Here is a 24,987-nt window from a genome sequence, read left to right on the forward strand (position 1 = left end):
CCCTCGCCAAACAGTGCTCGGCCTGCTTCCTAACAGCCAGCCTGAGCCCTGCCCCTCCCTCCAGTGGCCTCCTGCGTCTCTGGGACCTGTGAGCGCGGCCTGGAGCAGGTGGCACCACCTGAGGGAAATGGGAGGAGCGCGCCCGCCCCGGGGCCATTGGCACCATCTCCGTTTCAGACAGGTCTCTCTCTTCTGACTAAAAATTCTACATCTAAGAATTTACCCAGCCGACCCAGCACTGCTTAGTGGAGAACTAACACCCACTGGAAACCACCGACATGGCCGACAGGGGGCCTGAGGGGCCGCAGGGCTCACCCACACTGCAGCGCGCTGCTGCTCGCCAACATAACCGTCCAGCCACGGGTGCTGCTGCCGAAACCTTAGCGGAGACTAAGGGCACGCGGGGTGCAGGGCAGCATTACAGTGTGAGCCCCGCCTAAAGGGGTGCATAATGCTCGCAGGTGCACCCACATTCTAGAAAGATGCACCAGAATTTACCAGGTATTGCCCACAAGGCTGGACGGGGTGAGAGCAGTCTGCCCTGGCTGCCAACCTCTGGGGGCACCTCTCATCCCATTCTCCGTGAAGGGCACCCCAGGCACCACTAGAGCACGTGACAGTGCCAGGGAGCTGTGACAAGGCCCGCTGGTGTGGCCAGATGGGGGACGAAGACCACGGCCACTTCTCCTCTCTCCGCCAGGCGCTTGCTCCGCTGCCTCTATCAACCACAGGAAATGGCTGCCCTCTGCAGCCCACGCCACTTGCTCCAAGTCCCCAAGTCCAGGCGAGCTGGCAGGGGATGGGCTGCCCACGGACCTTTGACAAGCTCAGGGGATGGGCTCCTTCCCAGAGCGAAGGCTTTAAACAGCACCCCAGCCCAGCTGGGTGGCTCAGTGGTTACGTGTCGACCTATGGCCAGGGAGCTGGGGCAGCAGCAGTGCTCCCTGCGGGCTGTGCGCTCCCCGGGACGACGGTGCCGAGCACCTCTCCTCTCCTCACTCCCCGTTCGCGTCTTTTCTCTCGTAAACGTCCTGTTCCGTCTCTTGCCCACTGTTTACATCTGGGCTTCCTGCTGACGGGAAAGGCGCCTTCGGTCACACCACGCAGACAAGGCCTCCGTCACGCACACCCTGCGAAGCTTCCTCCGGCCCGCGGCTTGCCTTCTCTTGAGGTCTTTTGAGATCAAAGGCTTTACATTTTGGTGAACTCTACCGTCTCCGTTTTTCCATTGGTGGTTCGTGTTGTGAGTTCTAGGAACTCTGGTTAGCACCCTGAGGTCTGCGCCGGCGGGAGTGCCTCGGCCGTCCCCCTGGCCCAGCACCGAGTGTTGAAAAGAGTCTCCCCACTGAATGATCACCTCGCCTTCCACGGACATCAATCCACGCCACCTTCGTGGGTGTTCCTGACCTTCCCATCCTGTCCACCGAGTGCAGGTCTGTCCGCGCCGGGAGTGCGCTGTGGTGAGTAACGCGGTCCCGGTGAGTCCTGGATCGGCCACTGAACGCTCTGTAGCTGCTCTCTCTCACAGTGCGGCAGCAGTCCCGCCCCTGGGCATTTCTAGAGAAGCTCCCGATCAGTCTGTCGATTCCTGGGAGAAAGCCTGCGGGGACTCTAACTGGGTGGCACGTGTGGAGCAACTCCAGCAAACTGACGCCCTGACAGTCCCCGAACTCAATGCCTCCCTCTGTTCACTTCATCCCTAGGTCACCTGTCACTTCTCTCAGCAACCGCGACAGCCATCGGTGCACAGACCTTACAGGTTGTGTTCACTTCCCCCCCAGGAGTTCATGTTTCTGGTGCTGCTGTGAATGGGATGTTCTTCCCGTGCTGGCTGCCAGGACACAGACGTTAGATCAATGTGTGTGTCCTGTCCTCGGTCCTGTGACCCGCTAAGCTCACTTATTCAGCGGCTTCTTACCGATTCTGTGGGATTTCCTGCATAAATACCTCGTCACCTCCCAGCAAAGATAGGCTTCTTTCTTCCTCTGCCAGCGGCTCCCTTCCCGGCTCCCTTCCTATGGCAGCTCTGCCAGCGGCTCCCTTCCCGGCTCCCTTCCTATGGCAGCTCTGCCAGCGGCTCCCTTCCCATGGCGGCTCTGCTCGGGCCCCGGCTCACACAGAACCACGGACGGCACCCAGCTCGCCTGGAAGCACCTGCCTCCACTGCACCTCAGGCTGCAGCTTACAGATGCTGCTTCTGCATCTGCTGAGATGGCCGTGTCTCCCCTTTATTCCACGACAATGAGTTGCATTAACTTTCCGAGGATAAGCACCTGACTCCGGGTGCACTGTCCCTCATTTCTCCTACCAGCCCTCTCGGTTATTCCTTCTCCCAGTGCCCCCAGCATCCTGCCTAGGTTGGCACAGACACATCGAAGGGTGCCTCCTGGTGCCCACCTTCATCCAGTGCCTTCAAATCATTCCCCCAACAGACCACACTGCTCAGAGGCGCGGCCCAGCCCTTCACAGTCCACACACCGTCCCCCTCCGCACGCCGCCCCCCCACACTGCTGCCATAGAATGCCTCAAGCCCCCTTCTCAGTCCTGGGATAGAACACCAGTACTAGACTCGACTCCCTCCTCCCCCGCATCAGTACCCGCCTGACGCGGCCTGTGCCCATTCCTCACACCCTGAGGCAGAGATGAGGCCCCACCTGCCTGGGCGCCCGGCCCAGGCGCTGGAGACAGGTGTCGGCATCCCCATGGGGGACAAGCTGCTCTGGCAGGTGCGGGGCTCCCCTCCAGGTCGACAGTGGTTACCCACCAGCCACTGCGCCCACCCCCGCCCCCCCAGCACCTCTGGGCTCCTTGGGATGTAAGAAAGCCCAAACTGGGAGGAGAGAGACCACTGTCCTGCCCTCCTGAGTCCATTTCTTTGTGGACACCTTGGGGACTTGGTCTCTCCAGGTGGTCTCTGTCCCGCCATGAGGCCACAGAGCCCCGCGAACCCAGAGGAGCTCCGCACGGAGAAGGCCCCCACCCCCCCCCCCCACCCCAAACGCGGGCACACAGACCGAAGGGTGCAGGAACGGAACGTGGCTGCTCAGGAACAGAGCGGGTGGCCCTGAGGAGTGGCTCAGTTGGTGGGGCATCGTCCCATGCACCGAAAGGTCACTGGTTTGATTCCCGGTCAGGGCACATACCCGAGATGCGGGTTCGATCCCCCGTCAGGTTGGGTGCGGGAGGCAACGGATCAGTGTTTCTCTTTCCCTCTCCCTTCCTCTCTCTAAAAATCAATAAAAACATGTTAAAAAAATAAAAAGAACAGAGCATGGGGGATACGCAACAGTGGCCAGGTGGCCACCCAAAGGCAGGCAGGAACTGTCAGACCGCAGACCACCCCCCACTCCTGCACAACCAAACCTGGTTTTGGCAAGGAAGTCGCCTGGGGGGCCGGCAGTGGGCCAGGAGGAGCCGAAGGCGTAAACTCAGGGCAGCTCCAGGGACTGGGCGGCTCCTGAGGTCACAGGGAGCCAGAATCGCCAGGGGGGCGTGGTGCCGCCTAGTGGTGACAGCTCTCAAAAACCCACAGAGGCACTGGACACGGACTAGAGCCTGGGCTCATGACATGCCCCAAATGAGTGGTCTCGGTCCCAAGATAATGACAACAGCTTCACCTAAAGGCTAAACAGACTCAAGCCCAGAAGGCCACGCCAAAATGCCCTCCAGCCCCTCGGATCCCTGCTCTGGGCATCTCCCAAACCCCAAACTGCTGCCGTCGGTTAGAGCCGGCTGATCATGCTTCAGGGTAGTGGGTCCTGAACTGGCACGCAAAGTCGTGTCTACGCGTGCACACACGCAAACGTGCGTTGTCATGAGGAGAAAGTCTGTGACTTCCTCAAACTCTCAGAGGCCCATGACCCCTGCTGGGAACCCAATGTTCTAGAAAAGCCTTTCCATTTACAGATGTGGGAGCAGAGGCAGAGAGACCACACCACACACGGGGACCAATGTGGGGCCAGACAGACAGCTACCCACCTTTGCAGGGTCTGAGACAGCCCACCGCCATCTCTGCGACACTGGACCCCGCAAGGGTGACAAGAGGCGTCCAGCTGAGACCCAGTCGTGGCAGACCCCACCCCCATCACCCAGGTGGCATCACTTCAGCACACACCTCCCAGACAGTGCCTGTCTCCCTCGGACCCTCCTGCAGGGACCCCACGCTACAGAAGGGCCCCCTGGCATCTCCCGTCCTGTCTCCCTCTGCCACGTCCACCTCCACACTCAGTGCCATTAGTAAGGGCTCCCTGCTCAGAATCTCTAAGTGCCAAAAAGTAGCAAAAAGATGGCCCCTCATCACGGTGTTCAAGGTCACCCCAAGACTCAGGTCCAGCGCCTGGACAGGCTGACCACTGGGCCTGGGTTCAGCCCAGGATCTGCGTTTGTGCCAAACTCCCAGGTGGTTCTGGTGACGGCCATCCGCACAGCACGGCTCTGAGCCCACTGCCTGCTACACGACGCACAGATCACTCAAGCGGAGCACGCGCTGCGGAGGTGAAGGCCTGCCCGATGCCCCAGCGGGGACAAGAAAGGTGAGGGTGGAGGGCCCCGAGGGGCCCCAGAGGGGGCCCAGGCACAGCCAACCACAGAGCACGGGAGAGAGCACCTGCCCTCCCCGCGGGGAGGTCTCCTGCCTCCTGGAAGGCAGCCTCCCAGGGGAAGCAGCTCTAAGTCACGGCCTTTAACTCCAGGAGCCATGAGCATGCACTGCATTCCCTTCCCAGCGACAGGAAAACTGGACCAAAGGGAGCAAGGAGCGGCTGCCCTTCCCTCCTGGCCATGGAGCCCTGGTCTCCTGGCCGATGCGCGGCTGTGCAGCCTGTGGGCCTGACGACACTGCGGCTGCGGCCCACAGGGCGCTCAGCAGGCTGGTCTCATCTGCCGCGGGGCCTCTGATCTCCTGCACAAGAGAGAAGTCACGGAGGTTTCTCTCCTGACGAGTCTGCCTGGGGCAGGAGGGGAGCTTTCGGGAGAGTTAATAAGCCCAGAGAACAGGAGGAAGCGTGAAACACGTGGGCCCTGCTGGGCCGCCCTCTGTGAGTCTGAGTTCTGCAGGTGGAGTTCAAGAGGAAACAGCAGCCCGTCTGTCCTCTGACTCAGAGACGAAAGGAAAATGAGGAGGACCTGCGAGGCGGGGACAGCTGGAGCCCATCATGCCAGCGGGAGCAGCTGCGGCTGAGAAGCAGCGATCGCCGCGCAATCACAGGCCGCTCGCTCTCTAACGGGGCTCTCGCCCTCGGCCCAGGCTCCAGGAGACACTGGGAACTAAGGCCTCAGAACCACGCGAGCAGGTGAACAGCACGAGGCTCTCTAACACCACAGGCCCCTGCCCAGGCACAGGCCCAATCCAGACGATCAACCTTCTGCGCCCCACCCCCCCAGAAGGGGGCAGCCAGGCAAACAACGCTGCTGAGGCGGTGGTCTGGGGGGTGCCAGGGGCCTGGGCAGCAGCAGCGGAGCAACGCTGGAGAAAGATGGGCAGTGCCCCTGAAGGACAGCTGGGGTAAAGATGCCCGTCTGCCCACCAGAGTACCAAGGCCCAGCTCGGCCCCTCAGGCCTGTGCCCGGGAAGGCCGCCCCACAGCCCCAGCAGCTGCCCACTCCGCACTTGCTGGCAGGCACTAGGTCCACCAGACAAGCAGGGGAAGCCGCTGCAGGGGCCCTCTGTCACCGTGTTTTCCTTTTTCACCCCTAAAAACTCAGTCCACTGCCCCTCATCACAAGCACCTCATAGGAATGAGCTCCCCAGAAACAATCTCTTCCTCAGTTCATACAAGAGAAAGTCCTTCACTTCAGCCAACAATGCAGGCCAAACCCCTGCACCTCCTGGCTGTGAGCACGCAGACTTGTTTCCAGCCCAGACCACTTACTGCGAGCTCTGTATCACACGCTGCGAGCTTGCCGGTTCTCTCAGCAGGAGCCGGGTGGGGGCCAGGGTGAAAGGGAATAAAGCGCAGCACGTGGGGCAGGTGCCGAGGGCAGACTTCACACCGTGCCCGCCGTGAGCAGCCTGGTCAGCTAAGCCACCTGGGGCAGGAAGAGCTGGGCCAGCCCACTCCAGGTGTCCGGCCCTGCCCGCCTCGTTTCCAGGTGAGGCTGCTGTGAAGACCTGGCAGGAGGGGCGCCGACTTCCTGAGCGGCCTGAGGAAGAAGCTCCCAGCAGCCGCCCCAGGGCCTCTGGAGAGGGGTGGGAGGCAGGGCCCATCTGCCACAGGCGCTACCTGCACCGAGAAGGGGACACCGGGGCCAGCCCCCTCCGCCTACCTGATGCTCAAGCCCGTGGTCTGGTCCAGTCTCTCCCAGCTCTGCAGCTTCGCCAGCAGCCTCTGAAAAGACACGGAGGGTGGAACCCAGAGCACCGTGCCCCCACCATCCCCTGTGCAAGGGCTTCACAGCCCTCCTGCTCTCCTTCACCCCCACGCCCCTCCTGCTGTCTCCCACCCCCCTGTGCCCATTGACTTCCGCACCAACGATCACCCCACGAACTGACAGTGATGTGAAGGCTGTCACCCACCCTTTAGAGCAGGGCAGGAACGCCCGCCCGAGGGCCGCAGCATTGGTCTGGCCCTGCCAGGCAACCGTAGGCGGGACTCAAAGGTCAACAAGTCTAGGAGCTTTTTCAGACCAACATAATTTTTTTTAATATATACATTCCTATTGATTTCAGAGAGGAAGGGAGAGGGAGAGAGAGAAACATCAATGATGAGAGAGAATCATTGATCAGCTGCCTCCTGCACACCCCACACCGGGGATCAAGCCTGAAACCCCAGCATGTGCCCTGACAGGGAATTGAACCTGACCCGCTGGTTCATGGGGTTCATGGGTCCGCGCTCAACCACTGAGCCACGCCGAGCGCTGGAGACCCCGGCCGGCACCAACGTCATTTCTAAGTTGGCCGTGGGATGTGGCCCGGGAGCGACGGGATAAATACCCGACGGCCTTGGCAGAGGACAGGCTCCCGCCCGCTCAGAGGACCTGCCTCGTCCCTGAGCTAAAAGAGACACGCGCCACCCCTGCTCCAAAACAGGCGGCTGCTTCCCCCTCACTGAAGCTACGCTGCATGCTTCACCTCGTTTGTTCCTGGTCCCACACATTGTCAGAGCCCGGCGGTGCCAGGACGGGGCCGGGGAACGACCTGCTGGTGGTCCTGCGGTTGGCTGAGCCCACGAGGACCCGCTGCCTCACTCCATCTCCCAGGGGCTCTCAGGACACCCAGCCACAGGGCAGACGAACTAAGCCCTAGAACCAAATTCCTCCCCCTGACATGGAGGACCAGGCCCCACAGCCCCACAGCAGGAGGGAGCCACCCTGCGAACAGGAGGGGGCGGTGGCACCCACCCTGCCCAGCACGGCCCACAGGCTGGCTTGCCCTTGTTTCACACAGCTGCTCCTCTAGAACGTAACCAAGGTGAGGGCAGACTCCATGCCTCTGACCTCCTGTCACCTTCACCTGGAGCCAAGCACAGGGTTCTGAATGCATTCATTCATCACTCAAGTCTCTCCTGAGCCCCTATTAGTGCCATGCATGACTTGGTTAGTACTTTCAGCACTACAGCCAACACTGTTATTCCTCATCATGTAGGTGAACAGAGAGGTTAAGTAACTTGCCCAGGATCACACAGCCAGCAAGCTTCCATGGCAGGGTTGAAACTAGGCGTGATTCTAGAGCCAAAATCTTAACCAATTTCAAAATAAACTCTGTCCAGAGAAGAAACTGCTCAGCTCCAGAGCTGTCTTTTCAGGCTAAGTTCCTACAAGAGCCAGCATCTGAGAGAGGAGCTCTGCCCAGGCCACAGGATGCCTCAGGCTGGCCCTGGACCTCCTCGTGGGCTAAGGTCCTTGTCCAGCCACAGGGGCTCGGACCCAGCAGGACTCAGTGGCATGGGAATCTGAGAGGGAGAGCACTCGCACCATTCTCACCGCTCTGGAGGCTGGGCAGTGGTGGCACGGTTCGTGCCAACAAACCAGAGAGGTGGGGCGACAGAGTGCCACCACGGGGAAGCCATGCAGGACAGAACAACCTGGGCCAGGAGCCGGAGGACTAAATTTTGGTCCAAACTCAGGAGCACTGGACAACACAGAGAGTTTCTGGGAACCTCAGTCTCATCTGCCCACAGGACTGGATGTTTTCAGCACTGACAACTTGCATGGTCTCACAAAATGCCACCTGTGATCCCGACAGCAGACACAGGGAGGAAATACTTAGCACAGGTGCCCCTTCAAGTCTGGGAGTGGGAACAATGTTCCTTCCTGGTCTCACACGCCAACAATGTTCCTTCCAGGTCTCACACGCCAACAACGTTCCTTCCACGTCTCATATGGCAACAATGTTCCTTCCTGGTCTCACATGGCAACAATGTTCCTTCCATCTCACACGCCAACAATGTTCCTTCCTGGTCTCACACGCCAACAATGTTCCTTCCTGGTCTCACACGCCAACAATGTTCCTTCCACGTCTCACATGGCAACAATGTTCCTTCCAGGTCTCACACGCCAACAACGTTCCTTCCACGTCTCACACGCCAACAATGTTCCTTCCTGGTCTCACACGCCAACAATGTTCCTTCCAGGTCTCACACGCCAACAACGTTCCTTCCACGTCTCACACGCCAACAATGTTCCTTCCACGTCTCATATGGCAACAATGTTCCTTCCTGGTCTCACATGGCAACAATGTTCCTTTCAGACACCATCTGTGTCAGTGTTCCTATTACTACTGTGGCTTAGAACTGCACAGATTTACGACCTCAGAGCCCTGTAGTTCAATAGTCTGACCACAGGGGCCTCACTGGGCTAAAATCAAGGTAGCAGCAGGAGGCTCTACAGTGGTTCTCAACCTTCCTAATGCCACGACCCTTTAATACAGTTCCTCATGTTGTGGTGATCCCCAACCATAAAATTATTTTCGTTGCTACTTCATAACTGTAATGTTGCTACTGTTATGAATCGTAATGTAAATATCTGATATGCAGGATGTATTTTCATTGTTCACGACCCACAGGTTGAGAACCGCTGCAAGGGAAGAATCCATTTCTTCTCCTTTTCCAGCTCCTATTGGTGCCCACAGTCCTTGGCTCATGGTCCCGTCCTCCATCTTCAGTGCCACCAGCAGTGGCAGGTGAAATCCTGACAATCGCACCAACCTCCTCCAGCCTCCTCTTGCCCACACAAGTCCCTGTGACTACACACTGACCAGCTGACAAGCACCTTTAGTTTCCTCTGCCACCTAAGAGAACAGATGCACCATTCTGGGGGTTAGGACATGGCCGTCTTTGGGGGCCAGCAGTCTGACCACCACACAGCACAGCAGCTTCCCTAGTTGAGGTGAAACACCCCGAGTCCTCTAGCAGCCAGGCCTCCCCCAGGAAGCAGCTCACCAGCTCAGGCCCTCACCTCCTTCTCCAGCTCCAGGTCAACCAAATTTTCCTGCATCTTCTCCTGACGGCTCAGCTTCCGCTGCAGCCCCTCCACTTCTTCCCTGAGCAGCCCGTTGGTCTCTCGCATCTCCCTGAGGGGGCAGAAATAGTCACTCACACAGCCATGTAGCCTGGGACGAGTCCAGGAGCCCCAGGAGCACTGGGCTGCACACTGGAACCCCTGAGAGCTAACCCATGGAGGCTACCACCCACCGCCTGTGCCCGCCCCACCGCCTGCGCCCACCCCAGCGCCTGTGCCCATCTCACTGCCTGCACCCGACTCACCGCAGGTAGGCATTCTCCTCCTTCAGCTGCTTCAGCTCCCGCTCCATCTTGGGCAACCGCACCAGCTCAGACTTCATGTTCTTCACAATCGCAGAATCCTGCTCCTGCAGGAACAGCTTCTGCTCCAAATCCTGGTTGAGGCCAGGGACAGAGAGGAGAAAGTCACGGACGCCATACTACCCAGGTCTTCAGCGACCTCCGTGACCCAGTCCCCTTCTCCGGAAAGCCTCCCTGCCTGCCCCCGGTGTGCCTCTGTGCTGGTGCTCCGCGTTCACCCCCAGGGCGGTGCCCACAGTGGAGCACAGGCCAGTGTCATGCTACTGTGCTGGGCTGTGCTCCCCTCAGAGGCAGGAGCCTAAGACATGTCTGGCCCAAGGACACTCAGCAAAGGCTCCCTGAACAAACACCAATAAAACATCCCACTCCTCCCGAGCGAGGTCTGCTTCAGTTGATGTAACACACATGTAACACACATGTAATACCCATGTAACCACTGAGTCTTTTCCATAGGGAGGACAGCCTTTTTACAATCTCTAGTTCCCTCAGGACACAATGGAGACAGCTGGCATCCATTAGTGACAAGTCACAAAACAAACTAACAGCATGAGACCAGGACCAAATCAGTCAGTCATTCAACAAACACCTCCACTAAGGCGGCCCATCCCTGTGCCAGGCACCGAGTCACACAGTGGGGCCAGGCGATGCAGGTGAGGCCTCTGCAAGGAGAGCCTGGAGGCTGGGAGGAAGGATAGGCATCAGGCAGGTAAACCCTGAGAAGTGGGCCCCGGGCTGCAGCAGGATGAGGGCAGGAAAGAGGTAGTGGGGCCCTGGCCAGTCTGGCTCAGTGGATAGAGCGTCGGCCTGTGGACTGAAGGGTCCCAGGTTCGATTCCAGTCAAGGGCACGTGCCCAGGTTGTGGGCTCAATCCCCAGTAGGGGGCGTGTAGGAGGCAGCCGATCGATGATTCTCTCTCATCATTGATGTTTCTCTCTCCCTTCTTCTCTGAAATCAATAAAAATATATTTTAAAAAAAAAAGAGGCAGTGGGGATGTATGAAGTGGTGAGGGTGGGGAGAAGGCTGGGGGAGACAGGTAAGCACAGTGGCCACAGAGAACAGCCTGTGAGAGACCAGAGGCGAGAGAGAGCAGGGCGTCTAGGAACTGATGGGGCGGAGCAGCTGGAGAGGGAAGCAGACAGGACGGAGCAGGGAGGCAGCCCATGAGGCGGGGCACAGAGTGTGGGTGTCACTCAAGGCGGTGGCGGCGGCCACCCAGGGGCCTGCAGTCGCTGTCTGCCCGGCAGGGCCTCCCTCATGCAGCAGCACAGCCGAACGTCAGAGCCAGGCGCCCTGCACTGAGACCCATCACACACGAGCCGGACGACCTCTCCCCGCGACCTATCACTTCCCAGCTCACACCACCTGAACTATCGCATGTTCACTCTCTTCCTGTGACTTCATCCTGGGAGCAGAATCTGTCTCTATTCCCTGTGGATCCTACCAGCTAGCACAGCCTAACACACGAGAAGACGGTCAGTGTACATGGCACCGTGGGCGCAGCAGCCACTGTCCCCATATGCCAAGAGCACAGCCCAGTTCAGAAACACCTACGGGGGGAAAAAGGGCTGAAACCACCACTGGGACACCTACCACACAGTCCAGGGACTGAAACGGAGCAACTCACCTTGATTTTCTGCTCCTGCTCTGCCCTGGCTTCTTGGCCAGCCTGGAGTTCCTGAATCTTCTGATTAGCTTCCTGCCATTTTCTATGAAGAGAAAAGTGGATCACATGCAGAATGTAGTATGTGATGAGGCCAACAATCCCCTTATCCTAAAGCTCTCTAGTGCAGACACACGTGCACACACTCACACATATGCGTGCACACATACTCGTATGCACATGCACACACATACATGTACACACATACTGCCCACACTCCCCTCAGGGACAGCCCGAGTCTGGATGCAAACCCTTGCAAACCCCTGCCAGTGCCTCGGGGGCCCGTCTGCTCAGGACAGGCTGGGTGGGGAGCCCAGACCACCAGCCAGAGGCGAGAGAGAGCAGGGAGTCTAGGAACTGATGGGGCGGAACAATATGACAACATTTCATATGGAAACAGTGCCCCGCTTCGTTTCCACGTGAGGATGCTATGAAGACCTGGCAGGGACCTCCGGCTGCAGCACCCCGTTCTCCAGCCCCACATCTGCTCACACTGCAGCTCTGGCTGCTGGCCCCGGCACAGCCACAGCAGAGACCCACTCCTGACAGATCATGACTCCGCCAAGTGGCCAGAACTCCCCCTAGGCAACATCTGCGAAGACAAAGGCCAAATTCTTCAGGAGCCTTCAGGCCTCTGACCTCAACTCCGCGAGTGAGTTTTCCCTCTCCGTGCCTTTGCTCAGAATGCGGTCTTCTGGAATGTCCTTTATCGCCCGCCTCCCACCGCCCACAGATGTCCACCGTGGCCTTTAAAACTGAGCTCCAGCCTGGCTGCCGTGGCTCAGTGGCTGAGCATCGACCTATGAACCAGGAGGTCAGGGCTCGATCCCAGGTCAGGGCACATGCCCAGGTTGTGGGCTTGATCCCCAGTAGAAGGCGTGCAGGAGACAGCCAATCAATGATTCTCTCTCATTACTGATGTTTCTACCCCCCTCTCTCCCTCTCCCTTCCTCTCTGAAATCAATAAAAATATATTAAGAAAAAAAATTAAAAAGCTCCAATGCAATGTCTTCTCCAAAGCTCCCGCCCTGGCTGCTCCCTCCTCGTGCTCAGGACGTTTAAAATGACACTCTGTTCTGACACCATGTACGGTCCTGGCCTCAGGTCTGTCCCCAAGAGCCTAGGGGTGGGGAGCACTGAAGGGCACCTGTGGAGCCTCAGGGCTCTGGGACACACCACATTCGCGAGGCCGGAGCGCACCCGCAGGGGGGGCAGGACAAGCCTGTGTCTGCCACAGTTAACGGGGATACGGCTCAGCCCATGCCCGCAGCTGCAGGTGCGCAGGCTCCACACTCACCTGAGCTGCAGATCCAGCTGCTCCTGCAGCTCCTGCTTCTCGGACTCCAGGCCCTTCACCTGCATCTCCTGGTTCATGACACTCCACTGCAGCTCCGAGATCCTGCCCTTTAACTCGCTGATGGTCTAAAAGCAGAGCAGAACCCACAGCGCCCACTGAGGCCGCCGGCCCGCGGATGCACGGGAGCCGCCCAGAGAAGAGGACCAAGGCCTCACAGGAGCCTGGCCCCCCATCCCACTCCCGAGGCAGGGACAGAGCCATCTGCCCCTCAGAGGCCAGGACCAGATGCCCCGAGCACCAGCCACGCCACCTTGAGTCTCCCATGAGCCCACAGGAGAGGCTGGGTCACGTGACAACAGTCTCAGGAGCAAGAACTGCTGCTGGCCAAGACGGGCCCCAGCCTCACACCCCCGTGACAGCCCTTCCCGTGAAGCATCCACACACCCACATCCCATCACCTCGGACCCTCCCGTCCCTGGCGCGCTCTGCACAGCCCTCCCTGCACACCTTGCTCCCGCCTCCCCGCCTGGAGCTCCTTCCCTAACCCACCGAGCCACTTCCCACGGTGCTGAAGATGCCACTGGAAGCCACAGCCAGGCGCCCCCAAGAAGCCGGACAAGGGGGACTGAGGCTGTCCTCAGAATGACACCACAAACGTCACACAGAATGGGGGAGCCGGCAGAATGCCATGGCGATTGGAGCGCTCCAGGCGAGAGTGCCAGCCACAGCAGCCCCTGGGAGCCAGACGTCAACCCGAAGGATCCTACAAGCAGGGCAAGAAAGGGACTGACAGCTCAGCACGGAGGGTGACACCTGGCAGACCCTGGGGCACCCTGCAGACAAGGAGGCCACCGCACTCATTCCCCAGGCACCGGGACCACTCAAAGGGTCAGCAGCACCACCCCACGTCCTTCCAGGAGGCTGACGGGGCGGCCTAGGCCAGCGGCCCCCGCTCCACTGATCTCCATGGTTTGCTCTTACAACAGCGACTACCAATCTGGGAACCACACAGAATGAAGGCACTAAAATACTAAACAAGGAGCACACCCTCTGAGAAGCCTGCCTGCACTCCATGAACAGGCGTGGCCCGGCACCGTGGGCACCAGGGTCTGGAGGTGGTGTGGCGAGCCGGGTGGGTGCTGTGGGTGAGCCAGGCCCTCAGGAGCTGCCTGGAGAGTGGCGAGCACAGGACCCAGGGCACCGAGACGAGAGAAGGCAGTGGGTGGTGCGGTTGTGACTTTGCCTCGAGTGACTGGGAAGGCTCCTCAGAGGTGAAGAGTAAGAGAAGCGACCTGCGTGGTCCTGCGTCCCCACTGGCCACGCCCTTTCCCACGCTGGGCCCCCTGTGGCACCCACCTCGCACCTTGTGTGGTAGGGTCTCCCCCTCTTGCCCTTCCCCGGAGACCCCCACACCTGCCTCCAGACCCAGCAGGAGGGGAGGGAGAGCACAGGTAAGCACAGCAGGGGCGGGAGGAGAGCCTTCCTGAGGCAGAGCCCCTCCCCTCCTGCCAACATCCGTGTCAGAAGACACATGTACAAACACCCTAACATGTTCTCCAGTGTCGCCAGGGCAAGAATAGCCCGGGCCTGCTTCCCAAGCTGCCACGTGCTCCATGCCACCTCCCTGCCTCCCCACCTCCCCCCGAGTTTCCTCTCCTTCCTCGCAGCCTGTGATCCTGAGCAGCACAGCGAAGGGACCGGAAAGGTCAGAAGAGTCCAATTTCCACCAGCATCAACGTTGTGGCTGTTTCTAAAATGGAGACAGCCTTCACTTGATGGAGACGAAAGGACACTACAGTTCACTGACGCTCTGGTTTCAAAGGTGCTCTCAGATGCCAACAGATACGCATGCTGACACACACTGACACACACACATGCTGACACACACGCGCGCGCACACATACACGCTCACACACACAAGCACACACAAGCCCACACTGACACATATGCTGACACACACGCACACACAAGCACACACTGACACACACACATGCGCGCGCACACACACATACACTGACACACACACTGACAATCAAAGAAATGCAAATCCAGAGGCAACTACCTACACCTTCTGGGGGAAAAGGAAACATCCACAAGAATTTCCAGAAAACCGCACCCCCATGCCAGGTGAGACCCAGCGGAACTAGAACCCCCGCCCGCTGTCAGCGCAGGGCCCACGGCGACTGGGCCCTGCGAGGAATGGCTCCAATGACATAGTCAAGGGCAGCAAAAAGTGGCAGCACGAAGCTCTCTGCTACACATGGTCATGAACGGGGTGTGTATGAAAAACCAAAGCTCTGAAAACGCCAAGAAACAGTTCCCCAACCATGAACAACCGTGATTACAGAGACTGAAAGGTGTTCACCTGAGTCACTGAAAACCACAGGACGGAAAATCGGTAGCTTTGCTATGACGACGATGGAAAGAACTAGAGGCGCAGAACGAAAAGCACGAAACGCGCCCGCACCTCGCCAGCCTCGGCCAGGCCGTCCTCCTTCTCCCGCAGCCTCTTGTTGGCGGCGTCCAGGCTCTGCTTGCACTGCCGGTGGTGCTCCAGCTGCTCCTTCATCTTCTCCTCCGCCTCCGCCTCGCGGTCCTGGAGCTGCCGAATCCGGGTCAGGAGCTCCTGGTTGCGGTCCACCTCACGCTGCCAGAGGGAGGACCTGGTCAGCACGGTCAGGGCAGGCCAGGCCCCCGGCCCAGAGAAGACCCAGCAGGAGCCCGGAAAAAGCTGCGTCAGGGCTCTGGCGCAGGGACCCCCGGGCTCTGAGATGTACCACCCAGTGTCAGGGTCCAGGAGACCATCTGCAGGGGAGGTGAGGGTGAAACCCACGTTCAGACTGGACCTGGGAAAGAAGCGCCCGGGCTCTGGCAGCCCCAGCAGCTTTCACTGACTGCACACAGACGACCATCGCAACAGCTGGCATGCGCCCGGGCAGGACAGGTGGCCTGCAGGCAGGGGCAGCTGACCCTGGGCCCCCTCTACCACCCGGGCACCTTATCTCCCGCCAACCTGCAGAGCCACCCTGTACTCCACCCTCAGGGCAGCATGGCTTGTGCTGGTGAGGAGTGGGTGGAACTAAGACTCCTCCCTCTGATGATCCCTGGGGTCATAAAGGTCGACCCGGCCACGGAGGTGGTTCCTTTCAGCCTAAGAAGCCGTGGGACTAGAAAGTGGGACCAGAGTGCTGGGGCCAAGCCTGGTTCCATGGAGCCAGACCCTGCGGCCTCGGACCTCTGGCCAGAAAGCTGAGCTGCAGAAGCTCCTCCAAAGACCGCCAGGCACTCCAGGGCTGCCTTACGAGGAGGCCCTGCATCAAAGGCACCGTCCAGGCAGGCGCAGCAGCGAGGTGCTCCGGCTGCACCCACAGGCAGGTGCGGCATCTCCAACCGGCGGCCACTCCTGGCGCACGTGGGCAGGTCCCCAGACACCAGCATCTCACCATCTAATAGCTATTTCCAGGTGGGAGGGCTGAGATTCCCGCCCACCTGTCCCCGCCCCGGCCCCCCACTGCCAATGACAGTCCTGAAAAACCACTGCAGATGCCCAAGACTCAACGGAGCAATTTAAAGCCCCTGACTCAGCGGCCCGGGGTCGCCTGCAGCCCGCCTGCGGCCGGAAGGAAAGGCCTCTGGGGACTGTGTTCAGTGCGGCCCCAGGACTAAGCTCAGGCGGCCCTGCCCTTGGATTTCCCGGAGAAAGACGTCTGGTGACCCTGCAGCCACCCCTCACTTGGCAAAGGGTTGCCGAGCACCTTTAGGTGCCACAGCCGGTTCTGGACACTGGGGGCCCAGGGCAGTCAGGACAGGCCCTGTCCTCATGGGACTCAGGGCCCAGAGACACTCCAGCAGCCCACATCCCAGTCCGCTGAGAGGCAGGCAGGGCCACCACGCCCGCAGTGCCCGCAGTCCATGGCCTGTGCCACCTCCCTACCCGTAAGGGCACGCCAACACTTTAAGAGTCCCACAGCCTCTCCCTCCTGCTTCCCACCGGTTCCCCAGGATGGTCCCTCCTAGGACAACCCACAACATCACGTCCCTCCACAGAGAAGCACCACCCGGAGCAGCACCTGGGCCAATGCCAAGGCCGAGGCTGAGGTGCCCCAGCCACAGGCCACAGCTCTGAGCTACTGAGCCCACGCAGCACACCACGGCCAGGACCTGTCCACCGGGTCAAACATGCCGTCACAGCACACCCTCACAGCCCCCGGCCATTTAGAGGGACAAGGAAGGCGCACGTGCCCTGTGTGCAAGCACGGGCAGACATCCACCCTCAGGAGGCCCAGACCAGATGCGCTGCCTGGATCCTCGCGGCGTCTCCACTCCTCACAGTGCTTCCCGACACCCTGCCAAGAGCTGTGATCCCAGCCGAGGAAGCACTGGGTAAGGAAGTGTGCTTTCCCAGCCTGCCATGGGTGAGCCAGGCAACAGGCAACAGCCCCGAGATTGGGGCTCCCTGCTCTGAGGCCCGATAACCATTTAAGCAAGACCCAGCCTGGGCTGGAGACCCCTACGCAACCTGGCGACTTTCTGAGCCTCTGACCCCACACCACCTGGTATTTCTGCCGGATCCTCATCCCAGTCCTTCCAGAGGGAGGGGAGCCAGGAGGCCCACGGGGAGGACTGCCTGCAGCACCAGCACCTGCACAGCCTCCGCGAGGAGGGGAGCACAGCTGACACCAGGGCCTCAGAAGGCAGGGCACCTGGGCTCCTGGCCCGTGTGACTCTCGTTTCTCATGGTCTCAGGAGCTGGCCACCTGCACTCACCTCATAGCTCCGGGCGCTGGTGCTGGCCGCTCGCTCCAGCTCCACGCGAGCTCTCTTGTGACTCAGCTGCATCTGCATCTTCTCCCGCTCCACCTGGATGATGTGAGACTTGGACCGGATCTGCTCCGCCCGCTCTTCCAGCTGGCCAGGCCATGCAAAGGAAAGAGAATCCTCAGGAGCCGCCGCATCAAACAGGCGAGTGGCTCATTCAACACTCACTCCTGGGGCACCGGCTCCCAACATGGCCCACACCAGCCCCGGGGAAGAAGGAAGAAGCTGGCTCCCGAGTTGGGTGACGGGCAAAGATGACAGAGTTGAAGAGGAGGGTATGTTTAAGATGACAGTGTGTGGGCTCGTTTTATAAAAGAGGGCAGTCCGGCCAGTGTGGCTCAGTGGCTGAGCATCGACCTGTGGCCTAGGGGGTCACAGTTCGATTCCCGGTCAGGGCATATGCCCGGGTTGCAGGATCGCTCCAGGAGGCAGCCAATCAATGATTCTCTCTCATCACTGATGTTTCCATGTATCTCTCCTCCTCCCTTCCTCTCTGAAATCAATAAAAATATATTTTTTAAAAAGGGGTTTTTTAAAAAAGAGAGTATATTAAGAAAAGGGTCTCCCGTTGCTGTGTAACAAGTTACCAAACTAGCTGTGTAAACACCAGTACCGTGAGTATCAGTCCAGCCGGTCAGAAGGCAGGCACACAGCTGACCACGCGTCCGTAGGGCTGTGTGCTCACCTGGACTCAGGACCCTCTCTCACACGCACGTGGCCGTGGGACTGGGGACCCATGTCCTCGCTGGCTGTCACCATGGGCTGCTGTGGCTCTGGAAGGCCACCCACAGCTCCTGCCCCACGGCCTCTCCAGCTCCACAGCCACGCAGGGAGTCTCCCACGTGTGGTTCCCTCTCCTGCTCCGCACCTGAGCTCTGGTCTCCTCTCTCCACCACACTGTAAAGGCCCACCGAGGTTCTCCGACTTGAGATCATAATTATACTTGCAAATCTCGTTGCCACAACCCCTAGTCAGTTTTGGGTTAAATGGGTCCATCAAGGACCACCTTAGGAGTCTGCCCCCCACAGACGGCAGGTAAACAGAGGTGAGTTCCAGCCTTGAAGGGACTCAGAAGACACACCAAATGGTTTCAAAGAATCACCGACTCGAAGGGCCTCTTCTCCAGGTGGGCTAGCACCTGAGCACTCCACAATGGCCTGCGATCCAGCACACAGCACCCCTGGACACTCAACAGCCATGCCGAGTCTTGGGTGCACCCCAGAAACACCAAATCAGAATCGTCCTCTCACACGCACTCTCAGGGGCTCACATGCACATTAGAGTCTGAGAAGCTCTGGGCTAGAGCACATGGTTCTTTTTTCAACCAGGGGCACTTGACAAGGTCCAGAGGCATTGCCGACTGTCACAGCGGAGGTGGGAATGTGTGTGTTCCTGACACCTAGTGTGCAGAGGCCAGAGACGGTTAGCAACAGGAAAGTCAGTGCACAGGACAGTCCAGCAAAACAAAAACTATCCAGCCCCAAATGTCAGAGAGCCACGGGTGAGAAATCTGGCCAGAGAAAGGGAACTCCCACCCCCTCGCCCTCCGCATTGGTGAGGGCCCAAGTCCACACTTCCTTCCCCCCTGCTGTTTCTCTCACTGCACTGCCCACCTGCTGGCATATGGAGGTTCCTAACTCTACCCTCCTTCAAACACTGGTTGACCGGCTGGCCTCCCCGCCTCACTCTGTGGCTGCAGGTGGCCCAGCACACGGGGACCAGGAGTCCCAGGGACACGTGATCCGTGGGCCTCATCTTCCTGGAATGTTGACTGCATTTGAAGGAAAGTAACTGAAACATTATTTTTTTTGAGGATGGGAGAGGGAAACAGAAACATCGATGATGACAGTCACGGATCGGCTGCCTCCTGTACGCCCCCCACTGGGGATGGAGCCAGCAATCCGGGCAAGTGCCCTGACGGGGAATGAACTGTGACCTCCCAGTTCTGGGTCAATGCTCAACCACTGAACCACACCGGCCAGCTGGAACATTTTATATTTACACAAACACTGATGTGTAGCAGAGCAAACTGTGAACACTTTCAATTGGAAACAGGAATTTTATTCAAAGGAGGGAGGAGGGGCCTGGTGGGCAGGAAATACAGACCTACAGCTGGGGAGGCGGCTGGGAGAGAGAAGCACTGAGGGAAGCCCTGTGACGGGCCAGGGTACCAGGCAGGTACTGCCGCATCTCGAACCAGCTCACTCTGCTGTCACTCACTCACTGACCCTCCCAGCGCTAACTGAGTGGGAACTGGGGGCCTCCACGATTCTACATTTATGGTCCTGACAAGCCAAACATCCCCAGTCATGTGCATCAATAAAATTATTACTTTTTTCAACCAGTGGGCAAGGATCACAGTATAACCTACTGCCACTGTTATTTCAGTAAAAAGTGTTTAAACACAAGAAAACTAATTTCAAAATAAATAAGAGTCCTTGCCAAAAAATGGGAATGAGCAACTCAGTCCACTACTAACAAATAGAGAGTAACTCAATTCCTCAGCAAATGAATGCACCTGAGCCTCTGGGCTCCCAGGACACTATCACCCCACGGCCCAGCAGCACCCACGGCTGACACAGAGACCGTCGCTGAACAGCCCCAGCAACGCGAGGGCCCACAGGGGAGGCGGGACGCAGCAGCCGGTAGGGGCGGCAGGCCTGGGCAAGCCTGTGCGGACCCCCTGGTTCTGCCCCCACTGGGACGGACCCCCCAAGTCCTTAGAAGCTGACGTCCTTCAGGAGGCCTGACCCCTTTACAGCTGTCTACAGGGAGCAATGCCGAGAACTTGGAACAGAGCAAAGTAGCACTATAATCAGAGTAAAACTGTCAAAATCACCCCGTAGCAGCCGGGAGCCAAGATCTGCAAACGCTCCCGCAGCCTGAGGCCATCACATCCCCAAGCTTCACTCACTCCCCTGCTGTCCCGCCAGGCCAGCCACGGACCTGTCACCGCACGGCCGCCCTTCCCAGGCGTCCACCTTCGAGGGAGCCAGGCCGTGTGGGTTTTCCTCAACTAAACCAACAGCCAGCTTCCCAACCCCCGTCACTAGGGCCTGTGAGCTCATTCCCGTGAGCACACGAACTCCGAACGCCCACGTTAGAGACCCGGGAGACGGCCAGCTGGCCTCTAGGCTGAGGAGACACTGACCTGCCGCAGCTACAGGAAGTGCCCGCTTAACGTCAGCAGTGGCCACGGGTCCTACGACGTTCAGCAAAACGACGTGTCAGGAAACCAATTTCACCACAGGCAGCAGGCACACAAGAGCCACGTCCCTATGGCATCTCACCCCCAGACACAGCGGCGCGCGAGGCCACGGCATGAGGATGACCCAGCCTATCTAAGGGCCGTGTTTTCCGTAAGAGATCCCGATCCCGCGCAGGGCACTCACCTGAGCGACACCGACACCTACGGACAGGTGTCTTCAGCCAGAGAGCCGCTCCCCACGACACTCACCTGCATGCTCTGCTGGTACTGCATCTGCAGGGACCCTGGGGCCGAGGCCGCAGCATCCAGGCCCGCTCCTCCGTCCACGCGCTGAGAGATGAAGTTGTTCAAGGACCTCAGGGAGGACAGGACCGTGGTGTTTTCCCCCAGGTCCTCCATGGCCACGCCTCTCTGGAGGAAGACAAGGGAGGGGTCACGGGAGCCTTCCCACGTAACTTCAGTGCCACGGCTGCCCGCCCCACGGTGCCCGCCCCGGCTTGCTCTCTCAGAGCCCTTCAGGCAGGCCAGGGCCCACAGCCCCGTTCTCCAGGGTCACCTGGGAGCCCAACTGCTGATGTGCCAGAGAAGAAAGAGGCACAGAAAGCTGACATGCCCCCAAGCCGCGGAACGTCAGAGACGACCTGTGCAGCAGCGGGACAGACAGACAGCTGGGGGTGGGGGGCGGGTGCAGCAGGCAGGTGGTACCTCCCACAGCCACACTCACAGAGAACCCAGTTTCTGGGAATCACAAACAAAACACACAGTAATGCTGACTTGTTAACAGTCCTATATAATAAAACGCTAATATGCAAATTGTCCCCTTGGGAGTTCAACAGACCGGAGTTCAACCGCTCGCTATGATGTGGGCTGACCACCAGGGGGCAGCATGGAATGAAGGAAGGCTCCAGCCGGCAGCCAGCAGCTGGCAGCCAGGGGAAGGAGGGGCCCCAGCTGGCCCTGATCGCCAGCCAGGCCCAGGGACCCTACCCATGCACGCATTTCGTACACCGGGCCTCGAGTCTATAATAATAAAAGCATAATATGCTCATTAGACCAGACGTCCTTCCGGATGAAGCCGGGCTGCGAGGGAAGCCCGGGTCCCGGGTGCCTGCCGGCGGGCAGAGGGAAGCCGGTGCCGGCACCCAGGGGAAGGCAGGCCTACTCCGGCACGAATTTCATGCATCCGGCCTCTAGTGACTAGTCAATTACTACTATTTTCAACCAAGTAAATACCAAAAAGAAAGATATTTGACATTGACTGGCACCCAGACTCCTCGAGCCTCAGTCTCCTCATCTGTACACTGACATCGTGAACCCTCCTTGCCAAGCAGTGGTGAGGATGACAGTGTCCACCAGTCTTCAAGCGGCAGAGGGACAACCGCTGCCCAACAGTCTGACTCTCATGCTGCTCCGAACCGCCCTGAGGCCTCTCAGGAAGGGGCGAGGGAGACTGCGCCGGGCCTGCCTGGCCTGCAGGTCCGCTGCTCCGCGAGCCCGGCACGGAGGCTGAGGACAAGCAGCAGCCAAGCACCCGCATCCCCAAACGCCGGCTTCCTCCGGCCTCACACCAGCCGGCACCCAGCCGGCCCAGCGAGCGAGGGAGCGAGGGAGCGAGGGAGCGAGGGAGCGAGAGAGCAGAGGGGCAGTTCCCAGCAGCAGCGTGACTTCCACAGGCGAGAAGTGTTTCCCCTTAGAAAAGCTGGCTCGCAGGCTTCCCCGCCCACCCCCCATCCCACCCCCCAAACAAACCAACCAACAAGCCATCAGGTGAGGAATCTTACTTGGACCCGGAATGTCCCACTAACTAGGACCTCGGCCTCCACCAGGCAGAACCCTGTCTCCCCAGGCCGCCATTCCCACCCGGCACAGGCCTGTCCTCTCGCCTCCTGCCAGACTACACGTGGAAAATGGACCCGCGCTCGCTCTGCCTTGAGCGTCGCAGATGCAGGCCGGCGGGCGGGAGGCAGCCGGGCTAACCCTTGCATTTGCCGTATGAGACCAGGCCGTTCCTTCCATCCGAGATGGGAAATTTAGCCACTACCTCCTCTCAAGATGCCGTCCTTAAGGACTGGAGCGTGTGTTGCTCTAGGATGAAAAGAACACACACGCTTTCAACTGCCTGGAACTAGGCCGCTCCGCACGCCCCTAAGGCCGCAGCTCAACTCCGTCCTCCTCATCCAACCCGACCGCTGGACGGACACTGCGGTCCAGTGGCCTGAGCTGGGCGCCCACACTCCCTGCTCTCCGAGGCCCCTCTGGTCCTGGGCAGAAGCTACGAGACTGCAGGACGCCCACCGCCCGCCCACCACGGGCTCTGCTGCTGCTGTGAACGCACCCAGGTATGGACGCGGCTCCCGCAGGTGCCCCGGGCCAGCCCTGCCAGGGCTCCACCGAGAGGCCCGCTCCTCCCCGTCCCCCCCTCCCCCCCGGACCCCAGGCGCAGCTCTCAGCTCTTCTCAGCGCCCTCGGCCCTCGGGCCCCAGCCTGTCCAGCTGCTCCTCCCACGAGACGCCCTGGGGGACCCGCAGGGGGCGCTGAGGGCAGCTGGGGCTGGACTGGCCCCGGCTCAGATGGACAGCAGGACCGGAGGCGGTGGCAGGCAGACCTGGCTGCAGGGGAGCCGGGGGCACAGAGGGGAAGCAGGGACGGAGGAGGGGGAGCCGAATGGAGGAACGGGGACTAAGGAGGGGGTGCGGGGACGGAGAGGGGGTGCGGGGACGGAGGAGGGGAGCGGGGCCGAGGGTCGCCGGGTCCGAATCCGCGGGCCGGAGAAGGACGAAGGGGCGGGCCCCAGCCTCAGCTCAGCGGGCAGCCCTGCCCGACCCCTACCCCGACCCCGACACCGACCCGGGCGCCGGCTGCACAACCCCGCCCCGGCCACGCTCGCCAGTCGCAGCCTGCACCCACTCACAGCCAGGTCCGCTCCTGCCGCTGTCGCCGCTCAGATCTCCCTCCTCTGCGCCTGCGCTCTCGCGAGATCTGCGGCTGAGCTCTCGCGAGATCCGGCGGGGCCGGCCGGAAGCTGCCAGGCTGCGCGGCGGCCGGTCCTGGGGCTCCGCGCGAGCTCCTGCACCCGCTTCCCCGCGGGGCCGTCAGGGCGCCCCGCCCCACGGAAGACGGGCTTCGACCGGGCGCTACCTCGCACCGTGTTGTGTGGCATCGCCCGCCCCGCAGGGCCGGACCTGTGCGCGCTCCGCTGCTGCGACCCCGGTTCGCCCCGGTACTTCCCTGACCCCCCGCGGCCCCCCTCTCCTCGGGCCCGGGGGGAGGGTGCCAGTCCGCTCCACCGTCCTCCCGGCGCCCTGTCCTCCAGGCCTCAGCCAGCGCCGCGCCCCGCCCGCGTGACAGCCACCCGGGTCTGTCCGGGAGCGTGATTCCTCCCCCAGCGCTGCCCGCCGCTGCCCACGGCTTGGGGTGTGGACTGAGTGCCCTTTTTCCAGAGGGTGAGACACGTGGCCCCAAAATAAACGGACCGGAAGGGGAGCGCGTGACGGAAGCAGCAGGAGGGGTCCCGGACTTGAACCATCGACGCCGGCAATGGCATGAGAACCGGAATTCCCCTGCAGCCCACTCCTGGCCGCTGGACTCAGCCACGGACCCAGGGAGCCCTGGGCCCACTCATCACTGCCTGGGGGGCGAGCACACCCCCAGGAAAGGGCTTTGAAGAAACCAGGAACGGTTTTAAAAAGCAAACTTAGCCTGACCGGTTTGGCTCAGTGGATAGAGCATCGGCCTGTGGACTTAAGGGTCCCGGGTTCGGTTCTGGTCAAGGGCATGTACCTTGGTTGCGGGCACATCCCCAGTGGGGAGTGTGCAGGAGGCAGCTGATCGATGTTTCTCTCTCATCGATGTTTCTGGCTCTCTGTCCCTCCCCCTTCCTCTCTGAAAAATCAATAAAATATATATATATATAAAAAAAAGCAAACTTAAGCCCTGGCTGGTGTGGCTCAGTGGATACAGCATCAGCCCGCGGACTGAAAGTTCCTGGGTTCGATTCCAGTCAGGGCACATGCCTGGGGTGTGGGCTCAATCCCCAGTGGGGGGCGTGCAGGAGGCAGCCCATCAATGATTCTCATCATTGATGTTTCTATCTCTCCCTCTCCTTCCTCTCTGACATCAATAAAAAAAAATATTTTTTTTTTTAAAAAGCAAACTTAAAAGCATGGGAATCCCTCAGGCAATACAGCCTACCTGTTTATAAAGCGGCCTCAGTGCCCGGGAGGGAAAGGGAGATCACACGCATGC

General features: G+C 60.0%; 1 protein-coding gene across 1 annotated transcript in view; it reads right to left on the reverse strand.

The window, feature by feature from the left end:
• MAD1L1 (mitotic arrest deficient 1 like 1) overlaps positions 1 to 21,149 on the reverse strand; it is a gene marked incomplete at its 3' end in the record, with an annotated part of 117,506 nt that extends 96,357 nt beyond the window's left edge. The window contains exons 1-8 of the mRNA XM_023747778.1: positions 20,992 to 21,149; positions 17,484 to 17,624; positions 15,184 to 15,363; positions 12,717 to 12,841; positions 11,384 to 11,465; positions 9,702 to 9,832; positions 9,394 to 9,508; positions 6,265 to 6,326 (exon numbers count right to left, since the gene is read on the reverse strand). Of these exons, the coding sequence (XP_023603546.1) occupies positions 6,265 to 6,326; positions 9,394 to 9,508; positions 9,702 to 9,832; positions 11,384 to 11,465; positions 12,717 to 12,841; positions 15,184 to 15,363; positions 17,484 to 17,624; positions 20,992 to 21,141 (986 nt within the window). The remainder of the gene's footprint in view (positions 1 to 6,264; positions 6,327 to 9,393; positions 9,509 to 9,701; positions 9,833 to 11,383; positions 11,466 to 12,716; positions 12,842 to 15,183; positions 15,364 to 17,483; positions 17,625 to 20,991) is intronic.
• Between the last annotated feature and the right edge of the window lie 3,838 nt (positions 21,150 to 24,987).

This window comes from Myotis lucifugus, unplaced genomic scaffold (assembly GCF_000147115.1).
Source record: "Myotis lucifugus unplaced genomic scaffold, Myoluc2.0 scaffold_974, whole genome shotgun sequence".
Classification (NCBI taxonomy): domain Eukaryota; kingdom Metazoa; phylum Chordata; class Mammalia; order Chiroptera; family Vespertilionidae; genus Myotis; species Myotis lucifugus.